The sequence below is a fragment of the Micromys minutus genome (genome assembly GCF_963924665.1).
Source record: "Micromys minutus genome assembly, chromosome: 1".
Classification (NCBI taxonomy): domain Eukaryota; kingdom Metazoa; phylum Chordata; class Mammalia; order Rodentia; family Muridae; genus Micromys; species Micromys minutus.
The window spans coordinates 8,958,665-8,986,417 of NC_137969.1; the positions used below are offsets into that span (position 1 = coordinate 8,958,665).

Below are 27,753 nucleotides of genomic sequence, written 5' to 3' on the forward strand. Positions count from 1 at the left end.
ACCAGACTCCCTGAGAAACGTCTCTGGGCCCCCGCCAGCATAGTCACGTTGACAGATAACACTATCAGAGGAAAACACTATGTTCTCTGATCTCTTTTAATTTCTGATCTCTGCGAATGGTTGCTTGTCTTTGTGTGTGTGTGTGTGTGTGTGTGTGTGTGTTTTGTTTTGTTTTGTTTTTAGGTACATTAACCTTGCAATCCCACCTAGGATGGCTGGGATTGTAGAGATGGAGCGGGGCTTTAGGGGATTTTGTAATGTTATCTATACAGTCTTGTGAACACTTTATCAGTTATCGATTTCTTCCTAACAGGGCATGCTATACAGTCTGGTTGGAGGCCAGGGCAGTGACAGGCTGTCATCAATGAATCTTGGATACAAGCACTACCAGGGTGTTGACAGCTACCCACTGGACTGGGAACTGTCATATGCCTACTATAGCAACATTGCTACGAAGACGCCCCTTGACCAGCACACACTGCAGGGAGACCAGGTACTACAGGGATGTTTGGGAGCCCTTACAGCCTGGTTACCAGGGCTATAACCCTGAGCAACGTGATAGTGTCTGCACCTGCATCTGGTTTATGGGTTGGCTCTCTGAGGATGTACACTGTCTGACGGAGAGAAAAGCTTTAGTGCCTTGTCTTCCGCTGCTCCCATTTCCTGCATCTGTGCAGGTTTGCAGGCTGACAGCAGGCAAGGAGCCTCGGTCTGTGAGCCAGCCGTCCATGGGTGGGCAGGCTCGGGTGTGAAGGTAGAGGTGGGCTCCTGAGGCAGGTTTTCATCTTGGAAAAAAAGAAAACATACCAGAAACATGAGCATTTTTATCCATATAAGATGCTGAGGTCTGGAGATGTCAGGAGGGAAGGAATCAAACTGAGAGGAGGCATTGGCACCCCCCCCACCCCCAGCACCTCTAATCTGTAGGTGACATACAAGCACGGTGTGGCCACACACAGAAGCCAGCTGTAGTTATGCCCATCTCTGTTCCCAGTGCTGGGTGTCTGGAAAAGGGCTCCTCCACGTGAATCCTGCTACTCACTGTCCCCAGGGGGCTGACTCACTGGACAAAGACATCAGTGGCTCACATCTGCCCCCCAAAGCATAATGTGTTAGGTTAGACTCACTATGGCTTGTTCCCGGATGGAGAATAAAGGGACGCCAGCGAAGGGGTCTGTGTAGGAATAGCAGGGAGCCCCCTGGATGCCACAGGCCCGGGAGAGGGGACAGTGGGCTGCTCGCCTTAGGGACGCAGAGGTGTGTAAGATGATTCGTGTTGATAATGCAGCTAGTTTGCTGTGGAGGTTGAGAGGATCTCCCCCTCTATAAAGGGCCAGCTGATGCGTATCTCAAGCTTTGACTGGATGGTGGAGGGGTTTTTTTGTTTTGTTTTTTGCACCTGCTGATCTCTGCCAGAGAAACGTGGAAACAAATGGAGCATCTGCGTCTGTGTAGCCACAGATAGGATGAAGCCCCGCGGCAGGATTTGTCTGTGATCTATTCCGCAAACTTCGCCTTTCCCTGCCTGCTGGGCAGGCCTGTCTGACGGACAGAGCTGATGAGGTCAGAGTTGTTGAATCTCAAGCTTAGTGACGAACTGGGAACCAGACCGCCCTAGGATTGAGTCAGAAACCCACCGTGCAGAAAAATGCTGTTTGATACTTGGAAATAGATGGTTAAAAAAAAAAATGAAACAAACAAACAAGAAAACCATCTACAGTGGTCACTCGACTGTTGTGAAATTAACCACTCAGAGAGATGAGCCTTTCAGGGAATGTCAGCCGGGGCAGACTGGGCTAAGGCTGGAGCTCAGCTGGTCGTCACTTTTCTAACATGGACACAGTTCAGCCCCAGTGCCACCTGAAACCAGGCACAGTCAGAACCCCAGAGGAGGGGACAGAGGAGCAGGAATTCAGAGTCATTCTTGGAGACACAGCCAATTCAACACCAGCTTGGGATTTGTGAGACCCTGTCCCAAGAAGGAGCGGAGTGTGGAGGAGGAGTAAGAAAAAGAACAGAAGTCATAAAAAAATATGTCTCTAGTGAGATAGTCTAACTTCTTTAGATAATATCAGTTTTTTTTTTAAATCAAATAAGCTTGTACACAAGCTGGCTATTCTCTCCTTGTACATAAATAATTTGCAGACTTTGACCTCAACCTGACAACAATTAATCAATTAACATCTTTTTGTCAAAAAACATTGCCCTGCAAAAAAACCTTTTTTTTTTTTTTTAAATGAAATCAGGTTGTAAGGTAAAGGCTCCCACAAAGCCCAAATGTGTTCATCACACCCAGCACGTATAGATCCTGAACGTTTAAGAATTTGAATTCGCATCAATTAGCAGCAGGAAGCAGTGCGTTGCTGACGAGCTCCTTTTCTTTTGAAGATCTGGCATGTGAAATGTTATGATTATGAACGAAAATGTTTAATTGGTCAGAACCGGAGGAGATGAACAGAAAAGATGTGTCTTGCCGCTGAAAGGCCGTGTGATTAGGCACCGTGGGTAGGAATTATACACTTAGAGATGTGTCATTGCTCATTTTCTTAAGAATTCATAATTAATGGCTTCTTGAAGATTGAAGCAGGTGTCACACACTTATTTAAATGTCCTTTTGTCGAGGTATCTATTAATTCGCCGGCATAATGTAGCAAACAGGGGGCTCTCGAAAGCCAGACCTCTAATTAACAAACAAAGGGTCTATCAATAGTGCCTTTCTTCATTCTTGTCATCACCGTGTCTGTGGTTCATGTCGCTTCGTCTTTATTGGGATTCTCACTCTGATCCCTGCTTGTGACCCATCGAGACTTGGCTTTAGGTAAAACTGGAAGGGCTCCTTTTATTCTGTGGCTTAAATTCCAGGTGAGCTCTTTTCCTTCAGCCCAGTTCTTAGATCTCTCCCCTTCCCATCTTTCTCCCTCACCCTTTTCCCCTCCCCCTTTCTCTCTGGGGGCTTTTGGGAGGTGTGAAGGGCCCCAGTCACACCCCTAGCCACAGCTGTCTGCATACTGACAGTACCATCTTTATTTCCACCTAACAACTTTACATCTCAAAGGAAGCTTGCCATCAGCATCTTCCTTCCTTTACTACAGATACCTCCCCAGAGGACACCAATGGTCACAGGAAGACTTGGGGATGGCCTTGACCCCTCAGCCCACCTGATAACCACACCAGTTTTCTCTCTTCCCTATCTCTACCTCTACCACCACTGCCTCGAGTCCTTCATCGTCCTTCATTGTCTATCCCCCGAGCTGCCATGACACATCTCAGGGGCAGTATTTTCTCCTAATTCACATGTTGATGTCCCAACCCCCCAGTGTCCCTGAATATGATTGCACACAGATAAAACATAATATTTGCATGTATAGTGCTGTTTATTTTCTTTCTGAGAGGCCACACTCTCAGATGCAACCAAGCAGAGATTGAAAACATTCCAGAAGGACAAGGTGTCGGCCCTCAGAATGTATTGATTGTGTCTCTTTTCACTGCTCCCCAGGAGACACAGCGTAATAACCATCTATATCTTATTCACGGTATGTTAAGTATTGTAAGTAATCTAGCAGTGATTTAGAACATGGAGGAGGGGGTGGGGCTGTGGGACTGAGGTCAAGTACATTTAAGGTAAGCTTGAAGCTCTGGGTTTACAATTACCATATCACATTAGGTAAGAAACAAGAATCAAAGATTCGTTGCTAGTTGGGGTTCTGGAACTATTCCCTGTGGGATACTGAGGTTCGAGAGAGTGTGTGTGTGTGTGTGTGTGTGTGTGTGTGTGTGTGTGTATGCAAGTATGTGTTCATTTGTGAACAATGCACATATGTGTTTGTGATATGGTATGTGTGCATTTATGTCTGCACGGATGCATGAGTGTGCATGCACACATATGTGTGTGCATGCATATATGTGTATGTGTGTGTGTGTGCACATGCACGCATCTGCGTATTAGAAACTCCTCTTATGCTTATAATGTGTAGTTGGGGTTAAGAACTGACCCCATCGTACCCAATCTACTACAGAGCATGTAAGGCATTTGTGTGTGTGTGTGAGTTCTTTATTTATGTAGACACATAATTGAATGTATCTGTTGGGCGTGGTGTGATACATCAACACATATGATGTAATGGTGACAGCGGGGGAACTGGCATAGCATCATCTCAAAGACTTATCACTGCTGGGCGTTGACGTTGTTTAAAATCCTCTCTGCTACTCCTCCTTAAATATTGACAGCCATTGTTCACCTACAGTATGACAGAGCATTAGATCCTCATTTTCTCTATGGCAAGTGGGAGTGGAGCTGTCTCCGACCCTCTTACCTACTGTGGGACACTTTTCCTCTTACTGGACATGCAGCCTTGATGGGACACGTGTGACTCGACTTATTATAGCTTGTTACATCTTTGGTTGATGTCCCTGGGAACCCTGCTCCTTTCTGAGGGGAAGGGGGGAAGGGCTGGGGGGAGGGGCTGGGGGAAGGGGGAGGGGAAGTGTGGTGGGGATGGAATGTACGAGACCAGCCTGTAAGTCATTTCTTTCTGGCATGTTCTCCCTCTACCCGTCCTCACTCTGGCTACCCAGCCTTGGCCACAGCACACTATTCACAGTCCTGGCCCTGTCTAGTCTTCTTGCCTGGCTTTCTCTCTCCTCCCCTGCCATTTCTGTTGGAACCTTGCTACTGTACGTCATGCTCAGTCACAGCATCCTCTGCGGCCTGGCCGGAGCTCCCACATGACAGCCTGGTCCCATCTCTGTCATGGCTCAGCCATGCCTGTAGAGAACATGTCTATTCCCAGTTCACAGTTTCTCTTACAATGTGCAGTTAGGGCTTACAGTCAGTCCTTCAACACACAGCTTCCAGGGCGGACGGCGGGCCTTGGCATCTATGCCATGAGCATCTATGGACTTTTGCTTCCCTCTCTACCGGCGGTGGCAATACTTTCCCTGCCTTCACAAAACACGTTAAATTTCACCTAAGAACCGACCCCTTTTTACACGGGGAGCCGGCAGTTCAACCGACTAGAACTGGCAATGGTTAGCAGGTGTGAGCGTTGGCCAGGACACTGGCCCTGCCTCTTGCCAGCTTCTCTTTGGCTCTCTGGGGCTGCCTGGGCTTCAGCCCACAAGTCCTCAGAAACCTGTGCTTGTGGAGAATGTGGAGCCACTCAGCCAGCTGTCCCATTCCGGGGTCTGTCTCTCCCCTTCTGTCTGCTTTCCTCCCTTGTTCTGTTTACTCTTCCTCTATCTTCCCCACTCCCTATAATCCACCTTCCTTTCCGCTCTCCTACCATCTCTTCTGTTCTTTCTACCCCTGCTTCATTTTCTCTACTCCCCTCCCCCTCATTCTGCCTCTCTCTCTCTCTCTCTCTCTCTCTCTCTCTCTCTCTCTCTCCACCCCCCACCCCACTTCTTAGCCCTCCCCTCTCTGCCTTTCCTGAAACCAGTGACAACAGCTTTTAACAGGAACAGCACCCTTGGCAGCCTGCAGGCTGGACTGAGGGAAGGAAGTACAGCTTCTCCTGGACAATGTGGCGCCTCTCTCTGATGCTTGGTCCAGGGGTCTGAGACTGGCAGTTTCCAGACACTGGTCCTCCTGGGACTTGGCACCAGGCTCTAGCCCTGTGATATAAGACATGAACTTTAGGGCTGCTCATCCTGCTGACACTGATTTATGAAAAAAAAGGCAGCTAAAGAGTGTTCCAGAAACCTTGGCATTTCTCAGAACAGCCCTGTATGACATCCTGGCTCTGAATACCTGCCAACTATGGCTACTTCTCTCTATCCGCCACCCCCTCCCACCCCCCACCCCCCGCCACAGCATGCTATTTGAATGGATGGTCAACACTGAGCTGCCTCTTGAGGTCATTCTGACCCTGGGTTTTTTCACAGGCCATCTCTTCACGGCAGCTGATGTGGTGCCACCTTAGGGATCCCTTCCCTGCCCGGGTGCAGCTCACAGGGTGGTTGGTCAGATTTGACTGCCTCACTCTCAGTCTGTCTACACTCAGGGTGATGCCCTGGGGCTGTTCTTGTCTCCATTTCTCTCTCCTACCTGGGCATCATGACTGTCTGCCTCTCACACAGTTGTTAGGGCACACAATGGTTCATCTATGTGCTGAACAGAGCTCAGCACAGGGTATGAGCTCTCAAAAAGAACCGCTCTGGCCTTAATACATTCTCTCAAAACTCTATTCCTTCTTTTTTCTTTTTCCTGTAGCCCATGCTAGCCTGAAGCTCACTATGTAGGATGACCTTGAATGTCTGATCCTCCCTCTCCTCCTATCTCACCAGCACAGGGATTATAGATATGCATATGTACACACACACACATTATATATATATATATGTTTGAGGAACTAGTTACTTACAGTCACCCAACACATGAGTAGCAGAGTCTAGATTTCAGCCTGGATCTTTGTTCAGCACAAAATGATGGGTCACATGTTTTGGAGGTGGGAGGTACCACATACTAAGCTACTTTACCTGGTCGCAGTACCACCTAAATAAAGTAAAGGTCCAGAGCTCACATTCAGTGAAGTCCCCCGTGTCAAACAGGGAAGAACATGGTCCTGACAGTTTTCTCTTGCTTCAAAGCTCAGTGGCAGCCCACACAGCAGTGTAAGGGCCATGGAGTCGGAAACAAATGTGTCATTTTCTTACAGCTGTGTGTGGTTTCTCAGGCCCATCCCCAGAAATGTGGACTTAGCTAAGGCCTAGCTGACAGTGCCTACAGAATGTCCATCATGTTTGGGAGGTCAGGGAACACAAACAGTCCGCCACGCCTCTTTTTCAGGTGCACTGCTCCTTCGAGGGAGACTAAGGACCAAGTATGAGTGTGAGCCTGCCTGGACCCCACTCCTAAACGTACAATAGCATTCACTCCCAAGCCATTCAAATAGCAAATGGTCCGGGCAGTTTAGTTATCCTCCGTGGGCTTTGTCATCCCCGTGTGTGCAATTAGAGGGAGCGTGGATCATGACGGTCTTTTCAGATTACCTAGCGTGGGTGTCCACTGGGGTAAGGAGTGGGGTAGTGCCTGGCATACTTCTCATGAGGGTCACTGGTAGGTCATCAGGGCCAGAGTCCCAGAGACCCAAGAGCATGAAGCTCCCAGAAAGAGATGCCTCTATGTGTCTACTCTTTCTTTCTCAGGATAGGAAGGAAATAAAAAACAAACAAAACAGAGAATTCTTTACCAAGCCAGGTCAAGCTTCTGCCCAACCCAGGTTCCTCACAGAAAACAAAAGTGTTCTTGGAGTGCCAGCTTAGCCACATGAAGTCCATCCCTTGGGCAGATTTGCTCTCCCACAGCTGAGACTGAGGATTGTATCAGTAAATATAGGTAGATGGTGGATCTTTTTTCCTGAATTAGTGCCAGCTCCTGTAGGGCCACGTGGCACTGTGGGGTATCTCTATCTTAGCGGCTCCATGCCGCCTCTGAAAACTCAGGGGTGGTTCACTCCACCCACCCCTGTGTGTTGTTTTCACACTTTCTTCCACCACCTGGTAAAAACATGACTCTACAATCATCAACTTATCAAACAGGCTTATATGTTAAATTTTCAATCCACAATCCCTCTACGAAATAAGCTTACAACCAGTTGACAAAGATATAAACTGCCCACCTAGATAAGATAAATTGACCCATAGAAACCCTTAGAAATAATTATGACAACCTCATCTATGTAGAGATGTGCCAAGAGAAACATTCACACCTGCCTCCGTGTTGCCTCCTCTTCAATCTCCCACTTTTCTTCCACTTCCTCCCTCCTTACCAGAACTCTGTCTCCGCCTACTCTCTACTGTCCAAACATGTACCACCTTGACATCAACCTACAGAGTTGAACTCGGCAGGGAAAATTTCGCTGGGTCCTGAGCCCTACAGGACTCCTCAGTCCCAGTCCCTTTAACGATCCTGAAAGGGCACCTGGGACCCACACAGTCCCAGCACAGGAAGCAGCTGAGAGACTTCCTAAGGAATGGAGCTACACACCAGAATCTGTGATTGAATAATTTTCTCAGTGAACAAAGGCAGTCAGAAGGGAAATCAGGCCTAGTTCCTCTTTCTCTAAGTAAGGCTTCTTTCCCATTGTCTCACACCTGCCCGTGGCATGGCAGAGCGTGGATGGCTTGCTCCGGTGTCCCCTTGTGGCATGTGTAAGAACAGTCCAACAATGCAGTGGGAGCTGGTTTCTCATACCCAGCCCAAATGTAGACACTGAGATGGGTCTTATTTTCTTCAAAGAAGTCAGCTATCTGACGGGCTGTGTGCAAATTCCAATCCGTTTGGGTTCATCACCAGAGCATAGGGACCATCCCCCTCTCAAACTCTTAAGAATTTAGCATGCTTGCTTCTCTTTCAAGGTACATTTCTAGGTTGGGGGATATAACAGAACTGAGGCTGAGCCTGTGAAATAAACGTGTTCAGTTATGTCAGATAATGATGTTTCAGTAAAGATTAAGTTCATGGAAAATATCAGTTTACCCTTTTGGGGGCTGTTGGAAATGAGAGCTGGCTCTGAGAATCATGAGACAGGGCCGACTTTTGAACAAGCTTGAATAATGAAGTGGGAATGAAAAAAGATCCTGAGTTCCCAAAACACTTTGATAGGCGCAAACATTAGCGCAGACATGCAGGACGTGGTACAGCCGTTCAAAAGAAATTCATTCCCGTGACGGTGTCGTCACGCCTAAGATTTAAGTTATTCATATGGGTTTGTCGCGAACAATTGCTGGCTTGAAGATGTTATGTCCCGTGGATGCTCCTGGCATTTGGGTGTTTACTTCCTCCCTTTCCCTCTGCCCCTTTTCCTTCTCTTTCCTTTTAGGCATATGTTGAAACTATTAGACTCAAAGATGATGAAATACTCAAAGTCCAAACCAAAGAAGATGGCGACGTGTTTATGTGGCTGAAGCACGAAGCCACCCGGGGTAACGCAGCAGCACAGGTGCGCATAAGCCCGTCTTGGAGCATCTGTCAGTCACTTCAGATGAGGTTCCGCTTCAGTGACAAAGCCTCCCCGTGCCCAGTGGCTTACAGCGAGGCTGCTGTTATCTTCTGCCTGCAATCAACCATGTCTCATGGAGGTCTGGCCTCCTTAGAGCCAGGTGGATGAGGCTTCTCCACGAACTTCGTCTTTATTCTCTACCTAAGATATGTTAAATGTCATCATTAGCACATACTAGTTGTTATGTGACATGGGTTTCATTATGATTTTTTCATATATGTACGTAATGTATTTCTATTTCATTCACTCTTCCCACTCTTCCCTCTCCTCTTCCCTACTAGCTACCTTCTACTTCCGTGCGAGAGGGAAAGGAGAGGGAGAGAGAAAGAGGGGAGAAGGCGGAAGGGGCAAATCCACTGAGTTCCATTAGGGTTGTTTACAGGAGCATGCGCACATTGGAGACGATGTCTCCCTAACCCTTATTGGCTGTAAACTCCGCCCCCTTCCACTGTAGGTCTCTTAATAGATGTCACGTGCAGGTAATCACACCTGCAGTGGATTCAAGAGTGTGACGGGTGCAGCGGAAGGACTGGAGCAACAGCTCGGCCCTTCAGAATAGTTACTGTTCTTGCACAGAGCCCAGGCTCAGTTCCCAGACCCACGTGGTGCCTCACAACTGCCTGTAACTCCAACTCCAGAGGACCCGGTGCCCTCTTCTGGTCACCGGGGGCTCCTGCATCCATGTACTGCACCCAAACTATCTTAGGCACGCACACATACCCATAAAGATAGTGAATAAGCTCTTTTTAAAAGTGTACACGGCTCAGTGGGTAAGGTTACTTGCCACCAAGTTTGATACCTAGGTTATCTGAATTTGATCTCTGGGACGCACTGGTAGAACCAACTCCCGGAAGTTGTTCTCAGACGTATACTAGCACGCATGCGCGCACGCACTAACGCACACACACTCATGAGTGTGACACCCATGCCATGCCTGGAACGCTGCCCCCACCACCACTTCTAAGACATTCCCTGAGCCTTTGGGGGTTGGTACAGATGTCCCATTTGCCGCTGGTCATTCAGCCTAGAGCAGTTTATGCTAGGCATCATCTCCCATTCCCTCAAGAGTTGTGGGAAACATTACCCAGGAAACTCACTGTTCCAAGTTGCTATTGTCTTTAAGCAACGACTGGCTCAGATGCTCTTCTGGGGACAGCAAGGGGTAGCCAAGAACCCTGAGGCTGCTATCGAGTGGTATGCTAAGGGGGCCCTGGAGACTGAGGATCCTGCGCTGATATATGACTACGCCATTGTTCTATTCAAGGTAAGAATCACTTAATTTGAACTAAAATTGTTCGATTCTCATAATAGATATCCTGAGACATTTCCTGTGGGCGTGCAGGCAAACAGAGAGTCTTAGAACAAGAGGCTGTCACCAGTGATGGAGAAGGAGACTGCTGAAAGGGAAAAGTCGGAAACACTTCCCTGGGCGCATTTTTAATTGACAATCTTACAGTTGACACCTGGCTTCTGTATACTTCTGTGACATTCTGAAGGTGACACCCATATTTCATAGTTTGGTTCCTGGCTGCCAGCCCTACGGTGCTGCACGTTTGTTACCGGTTCAACAGAGCGTGTTTGGGACAGATCTCAACAGTCCTAGTGATGGGGAAGAAAGGATCCTGGTTGCAAGCTAAGGAAGGTCAGGGAAGAGTTCAGGAGACAGAGGACAGGTATTAGAGTCCCACCTCTACACCCTTGTGGATACCTCTGAAGAACCTTATATACTCTGGGGTGATGCTCAGAATCACAGACTAAATGAAACAATATGACCAGCTGGCTTTGAAAGCTGTAACACAAGTATGTCTTTCACAAGAAAGTCATTGTTCCCACTGATGGATGGAGGACCCTGTGTCACATAAACTAGAACATTGAGTTCTCGTGGCCTGGGAGATGTCATATGTCCTGTTGGTGTCTCATATGCATATAAAGCAACACAAGCACCCAGCTGGTGCATTTTGCACAGGGATCCAGGCAGGCTGGCTTTAAAATCTGTGGTCTGCATGTCCAAATGCAGATGTATAAAATCACTAAGCACAGAAACATCTCCCGTCCGAGTATACAGCAGACCTGACCCTCAGCGTCTGTGATCAGACTAGAACAGGTGCACGCGGTGGCAGGGCCGCAGACCTAAGCTTGGAAGAGGGAGACGGTTTGGCTTTAGTAAGGAAATCCACGGACCTTACTTATGCCTATGCCCCAAATGAATGTCAGCAAATAACCGAATGTCACCTGTGCGCCTGGCCAGGCCTGTCTCCAGACCCACAGCTGTGGCCACTGACTCACTGACAACCACGATGCTACCACGACCCTATCCTCTAGCCTAATCGGAGCCCGAAAGTCTCTCGGTTGTTATGGTTTCCAAATTGAGGCCTAGACCTTCTCTTTCCAGGCACCAAACCAACAGAAATTATTTGAATCTCCTCCATATGCCAGTGTGTTTATCTAATACATATCCATGCCAGCCTGTGTGCTCCGTAAAGGGACATATGGAACCATGAGTCACATCCTGGCCTCAGAGGGCTCATACACTGGAGGAGAAGACAGAGGACAGAAATGGGGTAGAGGAGAGACGCCTGTCCACCAGAGCTGGGGCTGGACCCTGTGTAAAGTCGAGGGAAGGAGGTGCGAGTCAGGCATTGTTTCTGCCCACCAGGAGCTGGCAGGGTGGAACAGGATGCATTCCACCCATGTGCGCATGCGCATCTGTGACTGTGGGTGACATGTTTCCCAGATCGGCAACGCTGCTTTTGTTTTCCTCAGGGTTGCTGAATTCTAGCTAAGCTATCTCTGGGTACTATGCAGGGAACCTCTATCACCATGTCAGGGAAAAGTGTCACCTCTGGAAATGAGCATTCTGGGTAAAAAGGTGATGATGTGCACTGGATGGGTGGGGCACCCAACGTACCATGTGTAAAGATGGTGCCCAAGCAAGGGTTATGGCTCCGAGGTGGCCACATGCATCTCATCGGGCATTCTCTGACGGGAAAGCCTTGACTTGGACTCGGTGTTTGCCCTCTGTCACCATACTCTGCCACTGTGTGGCACTGGTCTCATGTAAGAACTTTCGGTACTGCACAGATTAGCATATGGTGCAGTCTTTGTGCAAGAAGTTGTGTTATGAAGCTGACGAGAGCACTGGATTAGCTAGCAGGGATACTGGAAACATTTCTATCCTGGAAACTCGGATATCTGGGTTCAGGAATGTGCTGCAGTTCAGTGAGCCTTTGTGTAAATCAACTCTGGGGCTGGTTAACTCCTTCAAAACAAAGAGCTGAGGAAGGTGAACCTGGGTTCCATTATCCCACTGTTTCTGATTCTTCCTGATCTAATCCTTCCAAGTGTCCTTCTGGGTTCTCCTTACTCTTCCTCACCAACTAAATGGTGTAATGGCATTGTCTTAGTTATGGTCACTATTGCTGTGATGAGACCCCATGGCTAAAAGCAAGTTGGGGAGAAAAGGCTTATTTGACTTACACTTCCATATTGCTGTTCATCATCAAGAGAAGCAGGACAGGAACTCAAGCAGGGCAGGAACCTGTAGGCAGGAACTGATGAAAAAGCCATGGAGGGGTGCTGCTTACTGACTTGTTCCTTATGGCTTGCTCAGCTTGCTTTCTTATAGAACCCAAGACCACCAGCGCAGGGTTGGAATTGCCCAAAATGGGCTGGGCCCTTCCCTATTGATCACAAATTAAGAAAATGCCCCATGCCTGGATCTTATGAAGGTGTTTTCTTTTGCGTTTGTTGGTTTTGTTTTGTGGGGAGTGGGTAGAGACAGAGTTTCCCTGTGTAGCCCTGACTCTCCCAGAACCGGCTTTGTAGACCAGGCTGACCTCAAACTCACAAGTCTACCTGCCTCAGCCTCTTGAATGCTGGGATTAAAGGTGTGTGCCACCACCACCAGGCCAGAGGCATTTTCTTAGCTGAGGTTCCTTCCTCTTAGATGACTTCAGCTTGTGTCAAGTTGACATAAACTATCCAGCACAGGCATACTTGTGAAAAATATTTTCATCCTACCTTTTGCTTTGGTTTTATTAAGTGAGTAAATTAATGTCCAGTAGAAACGTGGGTAGAATTCAGCTTTTAGTTGGATTTCTACTTTTGTTGGAGAGCCTAAAAACTATAGAGGCAAGCAAACACGGTGTCTCTCCCATACCATGCAGGAAGTTAGGAGTCATTTGACTTCCTCAGAATAGAACCAAAAGACACAGTAGAAAGTATAATGCAGTGCCCAGAGGCTCAGTCCGCTTGCATGGGTTCGAATCCTGCCTCCCATTCTCACATACCATACAGTTCTCGGAAGTCTGATGTGGTTGGGAATGCCTGAGGTTCTCCTGTAGGGTTGGGTGTGGTGATGTGGGTGCTGGCCCATGGTCACAATGTGCTGACCACCACCTCCAGCTCTTATATTCATGCAAAGAAAGCCCTCTCCATGGTCACATCATGTGACCCATTAGTCTTATCTAAGCTGAGGAGGATCTGATAGGGCATTGGGAGGGTGGAAAGGACCCATATTTATGGATAAATTTGGAGCAACAGAAATCTTCAGTTGGCTCCCCTCAGGGACCCTTTCCCTCCCTCCCCACTCATGGACCCACTATTTTCCTCGCACAGTCCTTTTTTGACACCCGACCTAGGTGCTTTTGGCAACAAGAACTCCAAAGCCCGTTTCTATACATGGAGGACAAGCCACCTCTTCTGGAAACCTCACTTTTGCTAGAAGGAAACTTGTTAGCGTCTGCCTCACAGACTCAGATTCAGGCACCTGCTGTCCCAGGGTCCTAGCTCTTTTTCAGCACACTCTCAAACTGAGTCAGAAGCCACAGCGCCATCCCTGGAGAGCCGGAGCCAATAACTCCTGACTGTTCAACACCGATAACATGTTTTATCTGGGTGTCAAATTAGATGACCTCAGAGGAAAGTCCCCCGGGATGATGACCAAATCCATCCAGCCTGCTTCATAGCTTCTCCCTCGGCATATGTGAGCAATGGGGACACAGTTCTCACCACAATCAATGGAGGTGATTGACGGCCAATGAAGCAGGAAGCTGAGGCTTGTTGATGATGAAGATAACAATGGGATCTTGAAATACTGCTGAGCCTAGAACCACTTAAGATTGTGTGGGTTTTGTTTTTGTTTCGTTTCGTTTCTTTCTTTCTTTCTTTTCTTTTTTTTTTAAGGTTCAGGGTTTATCTGCAAGCGTTGTATATTGAATGCTGGGGTCTCTGTTTGATGCTTGCAAGGATTTGGGGCTTATTTTTTTTTCTCATAATCATTGCTGTTTATCAATGTTTAGGGTCAAGGAGTTAAAAAGAACAGACGGCTTGCCTTAGAGCTCATGAAGAAAGCTGCTTCCAAGGTAACCCATGCGTATTGTCAGGAGGAGACAGCTCCTCACACACCCACGCTCTCAGAAAGCTGTGTGAGCAAATGGCCAGCTTTCTTCCACAAAGCTGAGGTGGAAGCACGGTGAGGAGGGGGTCCCCCCAGTGCAGCGACTAGTCATTTTTAAGTTATAACACACACTTTAATCTTGCCACAATGTGGACAGCATCATTCAAAGGCCGAATGTACCTTGCCACCGACAGAATCTGGGCTGATTTTGTTGGAAGGCTAAAATTATAATCGCGGGCGGCCCGGCTCACCAGCAGTGCAGCTTCGTGGAACTGAACAGGGAGAAAGGCCATTGAATTAGGAAAAGCGATGCCTGATCTCCTGGCAAGTTAACCCTCTGCTGACAGTTCCCACTTGCTTCTTGTGCTCCTATGGGCTGCTTACCCACGTCAGAGGTTTATGTGCTTTGTCACGGCTTCTCTTTCAGTCCACTGGTTTCAATAGAACCCTGAGGGATGTCACACATAACAGCACTGGATCAAAGACTCGAACATGCATGTACATGCGCGCACACGCACAGGCTTCAAGTCCAAGTGCATGCACGCTTGCCCGCACACACAGGCACCTCTGTACAAATATGTAAGTGAGTAAACCCACAGAAGCCACTCTGATAGTGCACTTGTCAAGGGGAATCTGGGGCTCTCTTTGGTCCCTGGCTAGTCCTTTGTTCTCAAGGCTTCTGAAACTAACCACACTAGCTTGAAGCAGGGAGTACGTGATTCAGGAGGCTTTTCTGCCCAGGCGCTGGCAGTGCACATGGTCCGGCTTGTTACATGTGTACCTGCTACTGACCTAACCCGGGGCACACGGGAACACATAAGCAGTTCAGTGGTGGCCACTGCATGTTTCCAGGGCATCCTCAGGTGAGGTTGTGTGAGGCTTGTTGGGGCCGATGTGAAATGTGTCTCTTTAGTCCCCCTCCCCCGCCCAGTGGTGAATTCCCCTTCAGCCCGCCTTTACTTCAGCTTGCAAACAGACTACAGAGTCTCCGTGTCCCTAAGAGCCATGTGGCTCTCTCCCTTCCATTCAGCAAGGATTCGCTAAGAGCCCAACATTTCACAGAAACTGGGAGTGAAGGTTGCCTACAACCGTTTGGAATTACAAGGCACACAGTGGAGGCAAATCTGTTGATCCAGCGACAGAAAAATTCAGAACAAGGGTTGAGTACTGAGCAACATGACAGGATTTCTCGTAGGCTCCTGAACAGAACCCGGTGCAATTCCCAGAGAAGACCTAGCTTTCTGCTGGCTCTTGGCAGGTACATCGAAATCAGGCTGTGTCCTCTCCAAAGCAAGCCCTGAGAAGCCATTCAGATGCCTCCTTACTGTGCACATACCCCCCACCCAAAGTTTACTACCATTTCTGTAGCATGGCTTTGTCTATTCCTTCTTTAGACAGAGTCTGCAGTGCTTACCGCAGGGAGTTTACACAGTCCCAGGCTTAAAGGATGCTCCTGTGGATGTCACGGTGCTGACTATGCACAGCTGATACTCGGTAGCCTGCAGATATGACCCTCCACCTTAAGGGTGCAGGTTTGCTCCTGCATGCAGTGTAGCTTCCGTTCATACCATTCATGGCACTTGCTTAAGTGTCTGCCCTGTGCTGGGCATAAAAACCAAGATGCCAGTCCCTCTCTAATGAAAGGGGAGGCTAAACTGATATGCATCCACAGTGAAACTCCGTCCTTTCAAGTCCACAGACACAAGGGCACTGTTAATCTCCCCCCCCCGCCCCCCACCCCCTGCGCTTTTGGTCAGGCAAGGAGAACTAAGAGCTCAGTATATACCCAGACATGTTATGGCAGAGCAGGAGGTTCTCTCTGGATTATTCTTGTCCTGTAAGACACCCAAGCTTTCACATGTAAGCATCTAAACACACTCAGTGAGAACAAGGATGTCAGAACACAGACTGACACAAACAGCTCCTTCCTTAGAGCCGACATTACCGGCTTGGTTTTGAAACCCTTCCTCTCATCCCTCCCTGCTGCTTCAGCCCCTATCAGACCCTGAGTCCCATCAGAGCTGGGGATGCCAACTCATCTCACACCAAAGCTGCTCTGAGATACAAGTGGGTTGTCACAGCTGCTGCCCTCGGAGACTTGGTGTTCAGGGCAGAAAAATCAACAGATGGGCAGGCGGATCACCTAGAAACCATCCCAAGCCAGCTTGGGAGTCAAAATCAAACATCCCGCTACAACCCAGTTCTCATGAATGTGAAGGGCACGCCGGGTCCTGCTGGGTGAGGAGTCGCACCTGCAGGGATATTACGTAAGAGCCCATAGGCACTGAGCGATGATTTGGGGACCAGCATCACTACTGACAACCCAGCAGCAGCCGGGCAGAATCCACCTGGGAAGTCTCTTAGGCGGGCTCATGCTGTCTAGCAGCTAGCTTTCTTTAGTGCCATCTGCCCCTCAAAAAAAGAGAAAGGGGAAGGTTTGGGAAGAATGCTGCCACAGCAACGCCTCCAGATGCCTTTAGATTTTGTTACAATAATAATGATGGTGATGATGACGATGATAATAATAATAATTCCCCTCTTATTCTAAAATTTAGGGATTGCATCAGGCTGTCAATGGCCTGGGATGGTATTACCACAAATTCCGGAAAAATTATGCCAAAGCAGCAAAGTACTGGTTAAAAGCAGAAGAAATGGGGAACCCAGATGCATCTTACAATCTTGGTGTCCTGTACTTGGATGGCATATTCCCGGGAGTTCCTGGAAGGAATCTGGTGAGTGGAAGCGAGAAAGCTCTACTGCTGGCCGATGGCTGTTCGGGAATGCTCGCTGGCCGATGGCTGGTCGGGAGTGCTCGCTGGCCAATGGCTGTTTGGGAATGCTCGCTGGCCAATGGCTGGTCGGGAATGCTCGCTGGCCAATGGCTGGTCGGGAATGCTCGCTGGCCAATGGCTGGTCGGGAACTCTTGTGGGCCAATTGGCTGGTCGGGAATGCTTGCGGGCGGTATGCTGAGTGCGCAGAATGGACTAGGCATGAATGGGGCTGGAGATGTAAGAGTAGGACGTGTGGCGTGTGCCTGCCCTCAAGGGTCCCGGCACGTAGTGAGGAAGGCATCAGAGCCTTGAGGAAACATGCGTTTACCACGTGGGAGATGATCTAAGTACTTCCAGGCACAAAGCCGTGGAAGACCAGAGCAGCCACAAACCTTGTGGAGGACAGAAAGGGAAGTGATATACTATGGGGGAAAAAATGGAGTTCTCAGGTAAACCAGGCTGACTTCAAACTTACTTGATCAGACTTCCTGACCCTCCTTCCTCTGCCCCTCAAGGGCTAGGATTACAAGTATATACCACCATGTTTGCCTTCAGAAGCCACATTTTACAGTAGAAAACAAGCAACAAAAGAGGTTCAGGGAGAAGTAGGCCACAGAGATTGTCAGAAAGTGTGCTGGGATTTGATCCTAGGTTCTTCCTGCCTGGAAAGCTGAGCTTTTAAAACAATAGTTCACCACCATCTGAAAAATAATGGTGATCAGTGGGAGTCAGCACACATGCACACACACATACACACACACACATATATATACACATGCACACATTCATACACATACAAGCACATGCAGACACACCTAGAGATGCACACACATGCACACACAGATACACACACACTCCCACATATACAAGCAGACACACACATATACAAGCACATACAGACACACACTTATACAAGCACACACGGATACACACATAGAGATGTACACATGCATGCACAGTCACACACAGATGCACACACATAACAACATATATACATGCACACACAGATGCACACACATACACACAGATGCACACACATGCACACAGATGCATACAGACATACACACACATACACAGATATACACACATGCATATACAGATGAACACATACACATATACACACACAGATGCGTCTGTGCACACACACATTCCAAAGGTTTGTTGTCTTTCTTCCCTCCACCTCTCCCCACTGCACTAAAGCTGATATTTCTATGCATTGCCAATGTCTCGTAACCCTCCTACACATCTGTGAGTGTGGATTTATTCCCCATTATGTTCTAATTCCCACTTTGCCGCTAGAAGCACAGTTTTTGTGCATGAGTGTAAAGAAAGGTATTAAGCAAGGTTACAAAAGCAAATGCTTGAGTTGTCACCAGGTATGACTCCTGTCACACCCCTCATCACCCCTCCATTGAGCGTGCAGCACTTTCGTGAGGACCTGACAATGCCGTAGCACGCTCCTGGTTACATGGGGTCTTCTTTATTGGGTAAACTTAATCAACGGAATGGCTCTTAGAGACGTCATGTATCCTGGGCCTCTGGCATGGGCTGTCTTTTTGGAGCTATTTCTTGACCTGATTTGCATTGAAGAATCAGAAGACACAAACCTGGGATAGCGCTAGCCCTCGGGTACCTCCCGGTCTTGGCTCTGCTGAAGCCAGTGTGGCCAGGACTCTGCACTGACGAGGGGCTCTTGTTTTCCTTTCTTTGCAGACACTGGCTGGTGAATACTTCCATAAAGCTGCACAAGGCGGACACATGGAGGGGACACTGTGGTGTTCTCTTTACTATATCACCGGCAACCTGGAGACCTTCCCTAGAGATCCGGAGAAAGCTGTTGTGTAAGATTCTGTCTTCCATTGAGAAACTGTGTCCTCTGTTCACCTTGCCTAATAAAGGGGATGTCTGCCTTTTCCTCTCCCTTCCCTCCCTCCCTTCCTCCCTCCATCCCCCCACCCTTTCTCATTTCACTCCTTGCCCCACTTCCTTCCCCTTTCTGCTGATTTCTTCCTATCTCTTTGCATCTTTTAAAATTCAGTTTTTGCAGTTACACATGTGTAGATTTAACAGAAGCAACGCCAGCTCGGGCTGGAGAGAGGGCTCAGAGGGTAAGAGCACAGGCTGCCCTTGCAGTCCTAACACCCACACAGCAGCTCATAACCATTTGTAAGCCCTCTTTGTCATCCTCAGCCACCAGGCACACGTGTGTCACACAGACACACGTGCGGGTGAAACATCGATAAAATTAAAACATACGATTGGAGCGTAAAAGAACACTAAGTTATTGACGGGGGAAGTATTTTAAATTTAAAAAATTCAGCAAGGAAAGCAAGCAATCCCTGCCTCCACCTTGCGCCCCACTCCAGTTCCTGGTCCATAGTCACTGTCCGACTGTTACTAATTCCTTCCTGGACACCCTCACCACAGGCCGTGTCCGGGGGTGCCTCCTGGGAGAATGGAGACAGTTTCCTTTCTCTGCTGCCTTCCTGCTTTTGGCCCTGGTTAAAATGATATCAGTGTTGAAATATTACAAAGCCACGATCCTAGCCTTTCCTTTCTTGTCAGTGTCTTTTGAGGAAGTGCTCTTGTTGCTCTCTCTATGTGTATGTGTGCATCCTTTTCTATATTACTTTTTAAAAAACGAGCCTTTGTTTTTAACCTCATTTTATTATTCTATGTGTAAGGATGTTTTCCTGCACATATGTCTCTGTAGAGTATGCCTAGTGCCCAAGTAGACCAGAACAGGGGTCAGCACCCTGGAACTGGAGTTACGGAAAGTTGGAAGCCATGATGTGGAGTTTGGAAATCAAACCCAGGTCCCCTGGAAGAATTGTGCTCTCCACTGCCGAGCTTTCTAGTCTCATTTTTCATATTCTTGATCAAATTCTTGTGTCACCAACATCCCCGGCAGGTGGGCCCAGATACACAGTGAGCTCTATCAATCTGCGTTGGTGTTATCCTTCCTAGAGTCCTTTTGGGGAACGGTGTTACCCTGCGACTGACGTTGTCCCATAGTGGGACATCTGTTTTTGTCAGTGCTTTGGCTCCCCAGGCTGGGCCCACTCAGTCCTGTTCCTCCCAGTGTTTTGTTGGAACATATCCTGCTATAATCTCCTGAAGATAGGCGAGGGCACATTTTCAAAAGGGGTTTACTTATTTGTAGTTCGAGTGTATGTGCATTTCGCCTGCATGTATATCTGTGTGCCGTGTGAATGCAGTGCCCACGGTGGTTAAAAGAGGGCAATCAGATCCCCTGGAACTAGAGTTATAAACAGTTGTGAGCTTTGTGTGAGGACACACTCAGTCAGGGTCCTTCGCAAGACCAACAAGCGCTCTTGACGGACCCATTCCCTCCAACCACCAAGGAGGGCCACTTTAAACTCTAGCTCACCCACAATGCTTTTCAAAGTCTGGCCTGCTGTGGTTCATGGATGGAGTACGGCTGGTGCCTGCTCTGCAGCAAGCTTTTTGCATTTATAACAGCCTACAAAGCAAAGAAAGCCCACCTGGGACCTACACTTCACCCTTTATTGGAAGAAGGAAACATACCTTTGGGTACATCTCACCTGTAGCCTGGCTCTCTAAATGGATGTTTTCCTAAAGACATCTGGGATCAAATCCATCCTGACCTTGCCTTAGTGATAAAACTCCGGCTAATTTGAAGCCCTTTCTCATTGTTATGTAGGATGTTTGGGGTGGACATTCACGCTGTGCAGATTTTCTTAGTACTCTTTTGTCTCTAATGATCAGAGAGCCTATCCCAGTGACCTCTGTCCTCACGAAGCTTGGTGAGCAAACAGCATATGAACAGCTTTGTTAGATGCTTTCTACTATCTTTAAAACTCGCCGAGTTCAAAGTCTGCATACGTCAGATTTGATTTCATTGTTCAGAACTTCTGTATTCCTTCTGGTTTGTCCTGCTCTGCTTGACTTGACTTGTTTCCTTATATTTATGATAATTTTGTACTGTATATCATGAATTTATATAATTGGATCACATAGACTTTTTTTGCTTTTGGGGTGAACTCTTGTATTTTTTTTTTTTTAAAGAATTACCTATTTTATGTACATGTAGGAGAGTATACTGAAGCTGTCCTCAGACACACCAGAAGAGGGCATCAGATCCCATTACAGGTGGTTGTGAGCCACCATGTGGTTGCTGGGATTTGAATTCAGGACCTCTGGAAGAACAGTCAGTGCTCTAACCACGGAGCCACCTCTCCAGCCCGAACTCTCATATAATTTTACCTTGTTTTTTTTATCTGTTAGTGGGTATGGCCTTAGTCTCTCCATTTCCTTTAATTCTTTCTCTGTCCTTTGATATATCACTTTTTTCTTTAATGTATAATTCTTATAAGCAGCTTATAGCTGAGTTTTATATAAATTATTCCATCTGACAGCTTTAAAGGTATTTTAATGTTTTACTTTTTAACTGGCATATTTAGCCCATTTATATTTAATACAATTGTAAATATACTTGGCTTTGAAATCTACTACTTTAGGGCTGGAGAGAGGGCATAGTGGGTAAGAGCACTTACTGCTCTTGCAGCCTACACTCCTGGGGACTCATAGACATCGATAACTCCAGTTTTAGAGAATCCAGCACCTTCTCCCGACCTCCTTTGGAGAGTACTAGGCGTGCATATGTGTGAATATGCTTCTACCTCCCAAGTGCTGGCATTAAAGGTGTGTACCACCACACCTGGACAAACTTTATACTTTTTTTTAGTAGTTTAAGTCTATAAATTACAATGTAGTAATTAAGTGTTAGTAACCCTTCTATATTACATTAGGGAGCAAATTAAAAAATACAGGAACCTTGACCACTGTACCATATATCAGTAAATTAATTTTTTATTATTATTTTTTATTTTTGTGGTACCAGGGATTGAACCCAGGGTCTGACACACACTAAGCCACTGTGGGACCTCTGGGCTATACTGGTAGGTCCAGTAAAGTTATTTCAACAGGAGTTGTTGTAGAACCCTTGTCGGAGATGTCTCTCTGTCAGTGGGATGTGATATGTGTGGTGCAGGTCTTTGTTTCCATTGCAGACTGCTCCTCAGCATTTATAAATGAGCTCTCAAAATGTATTCTCTTTACCTCCTTAATATTCTGTTCTGCTTTGTTGCTTGATAAAAATTCAAACAAGAAAATATTCCCCAAGTGGGATTTACGAAGATCATATGAGGGAAGACGATTATTTAACCTGCTGCCATCTGCATGGTTTACCTTCTCTCTTTTCTTTCTCAGATGGGCAAAGCACGTGGCTGAGAAAAATGGATACCTGGGACATGTCATTCGCAGAGGCCTCAACGCCTACCTGGAGGGTCTGTGGTAAGCTGGACACCCACACCAGAGTAAACTTCCTCACCCCTTCATGTTCAACCTGTCAACGTAGTTTTAGGAGAAGGAACCTTAAAATGCAACCCAAAAAGCAACTTGCAGGGAAATCACAGCCTCCCAAGTAATGACATTCAGAGTCACACAGACTGATTGGCTGTTGATTGGAAAACATTGCATTTCCATGTTTAATTATACACAAAAATTAGTTCTCTAGGGGGGAGTGTCCACATTCATCAAGTTGAGAGACGCACAGACGCTAATTTCTCTTTCCCTCAAACCTGTTTTTGCTTGGCTGTAGAGTTAGAAACTACACAGGCAGTCCCTGGTAAGACCTCCCTTTCCCCTACCAAGTGACTCAAAGCCTAGGAGCCTGTACTTGGTTGGTGGAAAGAAGAGAGACCAGGGTGTCTCTTTCACAAGCAGTTGACCGTACCTGGGAACCCAGGATTGTTGGATGTCGCTCACTAACAGATGCCCCCTTTCTGAGCTTTGCATGGACAGCCCATCCTGCCCTGAAGACTTGTGCAGACCTGTGACTGGAGAGGAACCACCTGCCTCCCTCCCCCAGTTTGCTTTCTTCTGTGGAGTCCAGCGCTCCATTTTGGCTCCCTCGGGCCACATTTTCTTGGCTGGCTTATTGCCTAAATGATCTGGGTATTTCCATAATAACGAAAATAGATATGCAAATCATCAGAAATCCCCTCGGTCCACTGCCTCAAAGACATTAGACCAGACCTAGAATAGATCACACTCCGATACGAACCTTAATTAAAAATAAAAGCATAGGCCCAAAAGGATGCCATTTTCCCTTTTGGTCCATAGCTGAACAGACAGATCAGTGAGCAAGGATCTTTAATCAAAGCATGCTGGGAAATGAGGCTCTGGAAAAAAGCACCAAATACAAATGTTTGTTTTGTCGTCTTGGAGCAGTTTATTATCTATAGCTTCCCCTCTCTCCATCAGGAAGAAGTTTCTTTAAACGAAAGGACTGTCCCCAACCGTGAACGTGCCTCACCACGTCTGTGTTTTGTTACATCTTGTTCCCCCCGAGGGAAATTTACCTCATAAGCATCTCAACCCCGGGGCTGGGGGTGGTGGTGTAGACCCTTAGTCCCAGAGCTCTGGAGAGCCGAGGCAAACACATCACGGCAAGTTCAAAGCCAGCTGAATGTATATAGTGAGTTCCAGACCAGTGGAGGCCACACGGCAAAACTCTGACTACATAACGAACAAGCAAAGCTTCTCTCATATCTAACGTCAGCTTCTTTCCCAACCTTCCCGGCTCTCCTCACGAGCTTCTTAGGGTGAAGGAGACACCCCGTTATCGAAGTGTTCCTTTGTGGTGTTTTCCTCAGAGAGGAACGTGTCTGTGAACACATCCAGGTCTTCAGCACCTGCAGATGGCTGACGCCTGTGTTTCCATTCTGATGGCTTTGGGTTTCTTCCCTGCTTTCGAATTAAACTCCACAGAACACTTCGGCTCACACATTTTAAAACTTGCTGCAGAGGGTTGGATGAATAGGGATGTCCATGGTTTCTTCCTTTAAAACCAGCCATAGTGCGGGGTCTTTACACGCTATGGGTGGCAGGGGAAGAGAAGGGGACGGACGACTGCCTGAGTACATTTCTGATTCTCTTAAGAGTCACTCTAGGGGGTAGAGGGTTGGCTAAGTGCTTAAGAGCACACACTGCCCTTCCAGAGGTCCTGGGCTTGCCTGCTGCCACCCACATCGAGTACCTCACAACCAACTCCAGGGGAATATCATACATGCCCCTGGCCCCGGCGGCCACCTGCGCTCCTGTGCACATTCATTACTATATACACACAATCAAAAATATTAAAAATAAAAAATTTAAAACCTCAACTGTATAAAAAAATCAAAGAATAAAAAGGCATTATTTAAAATAAATAAATAAAAGCTTAGCGTAGTACCTAAATATAGGACACCTTGCCAATGGCCACAAGGATGGCAAATGTCATCTTGGGGACTGTTCACCGTCCTTCCTCTTTACACACTGTTTTCCCACGTGGCCTGTCTTCATCTGACTCCAAGCCTCTGCCCTTGCCCTTTCTTCTACCCAGGCAGGAATCCTGTCCAGCTCCTCTCTGCTCTTGTTCCTGGGGCACGCCCATCCCTAGCTTCTCAGTTGTCACAGCCCGTCCCCTAATGCCCTGGGAAGCGTTCAGAAACTGCTGGATGAGTTAACTATGGAGAATGAGGGACTGTGGCATCACGTCTGGAAATTCGGATGAGAAAATTTTGGAGGAAAATTTGGATGCTGCCTGATTGGAAGGCTTGGGGAAGTCTTGACGACAGAGTTAGGGAGAACAGAGCCTTGAAGGATGGATAGAAGGTCGTTTTAGCTATGAATGGAGCAGACTTTCTAGCAAAGAAAACTGCAGAAGAAAAAAAGGGCAAGGTTGGAAAATGTAAGCCGTTCCATTTGCAACAAGAGCAACTCTTGATTAAGAGATAGTAAAGCCGGAGACACTCTGTTTAATGGGATTACCAGTGACAACGTGTCCACTTTGTACTTAATTGATGACAAGAATGGAAAGGGGGCTGCTTCAGAATCCAAGTCAAGGCAGCCAAGCTTTTGATCTGAAGATGTGGCTTGAATTCACTGACTGGTTCTCCTTTGTCTACTTAGTGGAGACCTACACAAACCAGGCATGAGCCCAGAAGCTAACAGTAAAGATCAACAAGGTCTGCTCTATCTAAGAGAATGTGTGTGAACATGGCAGGGTACATGCCCAGGATCCCAGCACCGAGGAGGCTGAGGCAGAAGGGTCTCAGGTTCGAGATCAGCCCACGCTGTGTAGTCAGTTCAAGGACAGCCTGGGCAACTTAGTGAACTCTTTCATCAAGGAAGGAAAGAAAGGAAGGAGGGAGGAAGGGAGAGACGGCTCAGTGTGATGGTAATCCCAGTGGTCTGCAGGTAGAGGCAGGCAGATCTCTGTAAGTGCCAGGCCAGCCAGGGTTACATAAAGAAGGAGGGAAGACAGGATGGGAAGGGAAGGTGAGGAAGCAGAGACAGTAAACGGTGCTCTGGTCCTACAATGCAAGTCCCTCCCAGACTGAATAGCACCAGCACCACCCCAGCACCCAGAAGTACTCCTTAGCCGGATCCTCTTAGTTTTTTTTTTCCATTTTAAAATTTAACAACTTTGTTTAAAAAAAAACAAATAAACAGATTTTAAAAGCATTGTTGCATAAACTATATGAATATATTTTTGTCAGTACTTGATTTTCTTAAAGGTTTGATAGTATGCATTGAAATCATACTAGTTACAATGAGCATAAAGTACATATAAAACAAAATGTAACATGGAATAGTCAAAGTTTTCTTGGTGTGTAAAGATTAAACATGATTTTTAAATAACAAAAAATGCCACAAGGCTGCATTCTTAGCTCTTGAATTAATGATTTAAGGTCCAGGTGTACCATACTCTGAGAGGGTGCTATACATTTTTTTTTTTTTTTTTTTTTTTTTTTTTGGCCTTTGTTTTTCTTGAGCTACATATAGCCTGTGATTTGTTTCTGGAGTGTTCAGAGCTTTCTGGGGTTAGTATCCAATTATCAGTGACTGCATATTATGTCTGTTCTTTTGTGACTTGGTTACCTCACTCAGGATGATATTCTCTAGATGCATCCATTTTCTTAAGAATTTCATTGTTTCTGATAGCTGAGTAGTACTCCGTTGTGTAAATATACCACATTTTTTGTATCCATTTATCTACTGAAGGACATCTGAGTTCTTTCAAGCTTCTGGCTATTATAAATAGGGTTGCTATGAACATTGTGGTGCATGTATCTTTTTTGTATATTGGAGTGTCTCTGGGGTATATGCCTAGAAGTGAAAAACTGGATCTTCAGATAGTACTATGTCCAATTTTCTGATGAACTGCCAGACTGATTTCCAGAGTGGTTGTACCAGTTTACAACTCCACCAACAGTGGAGAAGTGTTCCTCTTTCTCTGCATCCTCGCCAGCATCTGCTGTCATCTGAATTTTTGATCTTACTATTCTGACTGGTGTGAGGTGGAATCTCAGGGTTGTTTTGATTTGCATTTCCCTGATGGCTAATGATGTCGAGCACTTCCTCAGATGCTTCTCAGCCATTCGATATTCCTCAATTGAGAACTTTTTGTTTAGCTCTGTACCACATTTTTTAATAGGATTGTTTGATTCTCTGGTGTCTAACTTCTTGAGTTCTTTATATACCTTGGATATTAGGCCTCTATCAGATGTAGGAGTGGTAAAGATCTTTTCCTAATCTATTGGCTACCGTTTTGTTTTCTTGACAATGTCCTTAGCCTTACAGAAACTTTGCAGTCTCATTAAGTCCCATTTGTCAATCTTTGACCTTAGAGCATGAGCCATTGGTGCTCTGTTCAGGAAAAATTTCCCTCGTGCCTATGTCTTCTAAGGTTTTCCCTACTTTCTCTTCTAATAATTTCAGTTTACCTGGTTTAACGTGGAGATCTTTGATCCACTTGCACTTGAGCTTTGTACAAGGAGATAAGAAAGGGTCTATTTTCATTCTTCTGCAGGCTGAGTGCCAGTTGAACCAACACCATTTGTTGAAGAGGCTGCCCTTTTTCCATTGAATGTTTATAGCTCCTTTGTCAAAAATCAAGTGACCATATGTGTGAGGGCTCATTTCTGGATCTTCTATTCCATTGATCCAGGTGCCTATTTCTGTACCAGTACCATGCGGTTTTCAGCACAATTGCCTTGTAATATAGCTTGAGGTCAGGGATGGTGATTTCTTCACATGTTTTCTTGTTGTTGAGAATGGATTTCGCTATTCTAGGTCTTTTGTTATTCCAGATGAAGTTGCACATTGCTCTATCCAACTCAATGAAGAACTGGGTTGGAATTTCAATGGGGATTGCATTGAATCTGTAGATTGCTTTTGGTAAGATTAGCCGGATCTTATGCACCCACCTCTTAATTTGCATTTTAGATCCTTCTATCCATGGATGTTTGCATGCAGGGGGTTTACTTTGGCTTACTTCTGACCTCAATCATATTAAGGTCATTATATATCTTCAGTCTTCAAGCTACTTTCTGCCTCCACAGTTCGATTCCTGCCTCTAGACAGCACCATGGCGCGCCCACAGCTCCCACACACCAAGGTTCTCTTGTTAACGCATGTTTGTGTTTCCTCTCTGTTGTCTTGAAACCCCGTGTGGCATGATGGGCTGGAGGGCCTGCTGACAATTAAACT

General features: G+C 46.8%; 1 protein-coding gene across 1 annotated transcript in view; it reads left to right on the forward strand.

The window, feature by feature from the left end:
* Nucleotides 1-27,753, forward strand: part of SEL1L3 (SEL1L family member 3) — a 108,488-nt gene that overhangs the window by 60,184 nt on the left and 20,551 nt on the right. The window contains exons 11-17 of the mRNA XM_080936079.1: nucleotides 314-493; nucleotides 8,823-8,942; nucleotides 10,126-10,266; nucleotides 14,303-14,365; nucleotides 16,956-17,132; nucleotides 18,886-19,013; nucleotides 22,426-22,509. Coding sequence (XP_080792205.1) covers nucleotides 314-493; nucleotides 8,823-8,942; nucleotides 10,126-10,266; nucleotides 14,303-14,365; nucleotides 16,956-17,132; nucleotides 18,886-19,013; nucleotides 22,426-22,509 — 893 coding nt within the window. The remainder of the gene's footprint in view (nucleotides 1-313; nucleotides 494-8,822; nucleotides 8,943-10,125; nucleotides 10,267-14,302; nucleotides 14,366-16,955; nucleotides 17,133-18,885; nucleotides 19,014-22,425; nucleotides 22,510-27,753) is intronic.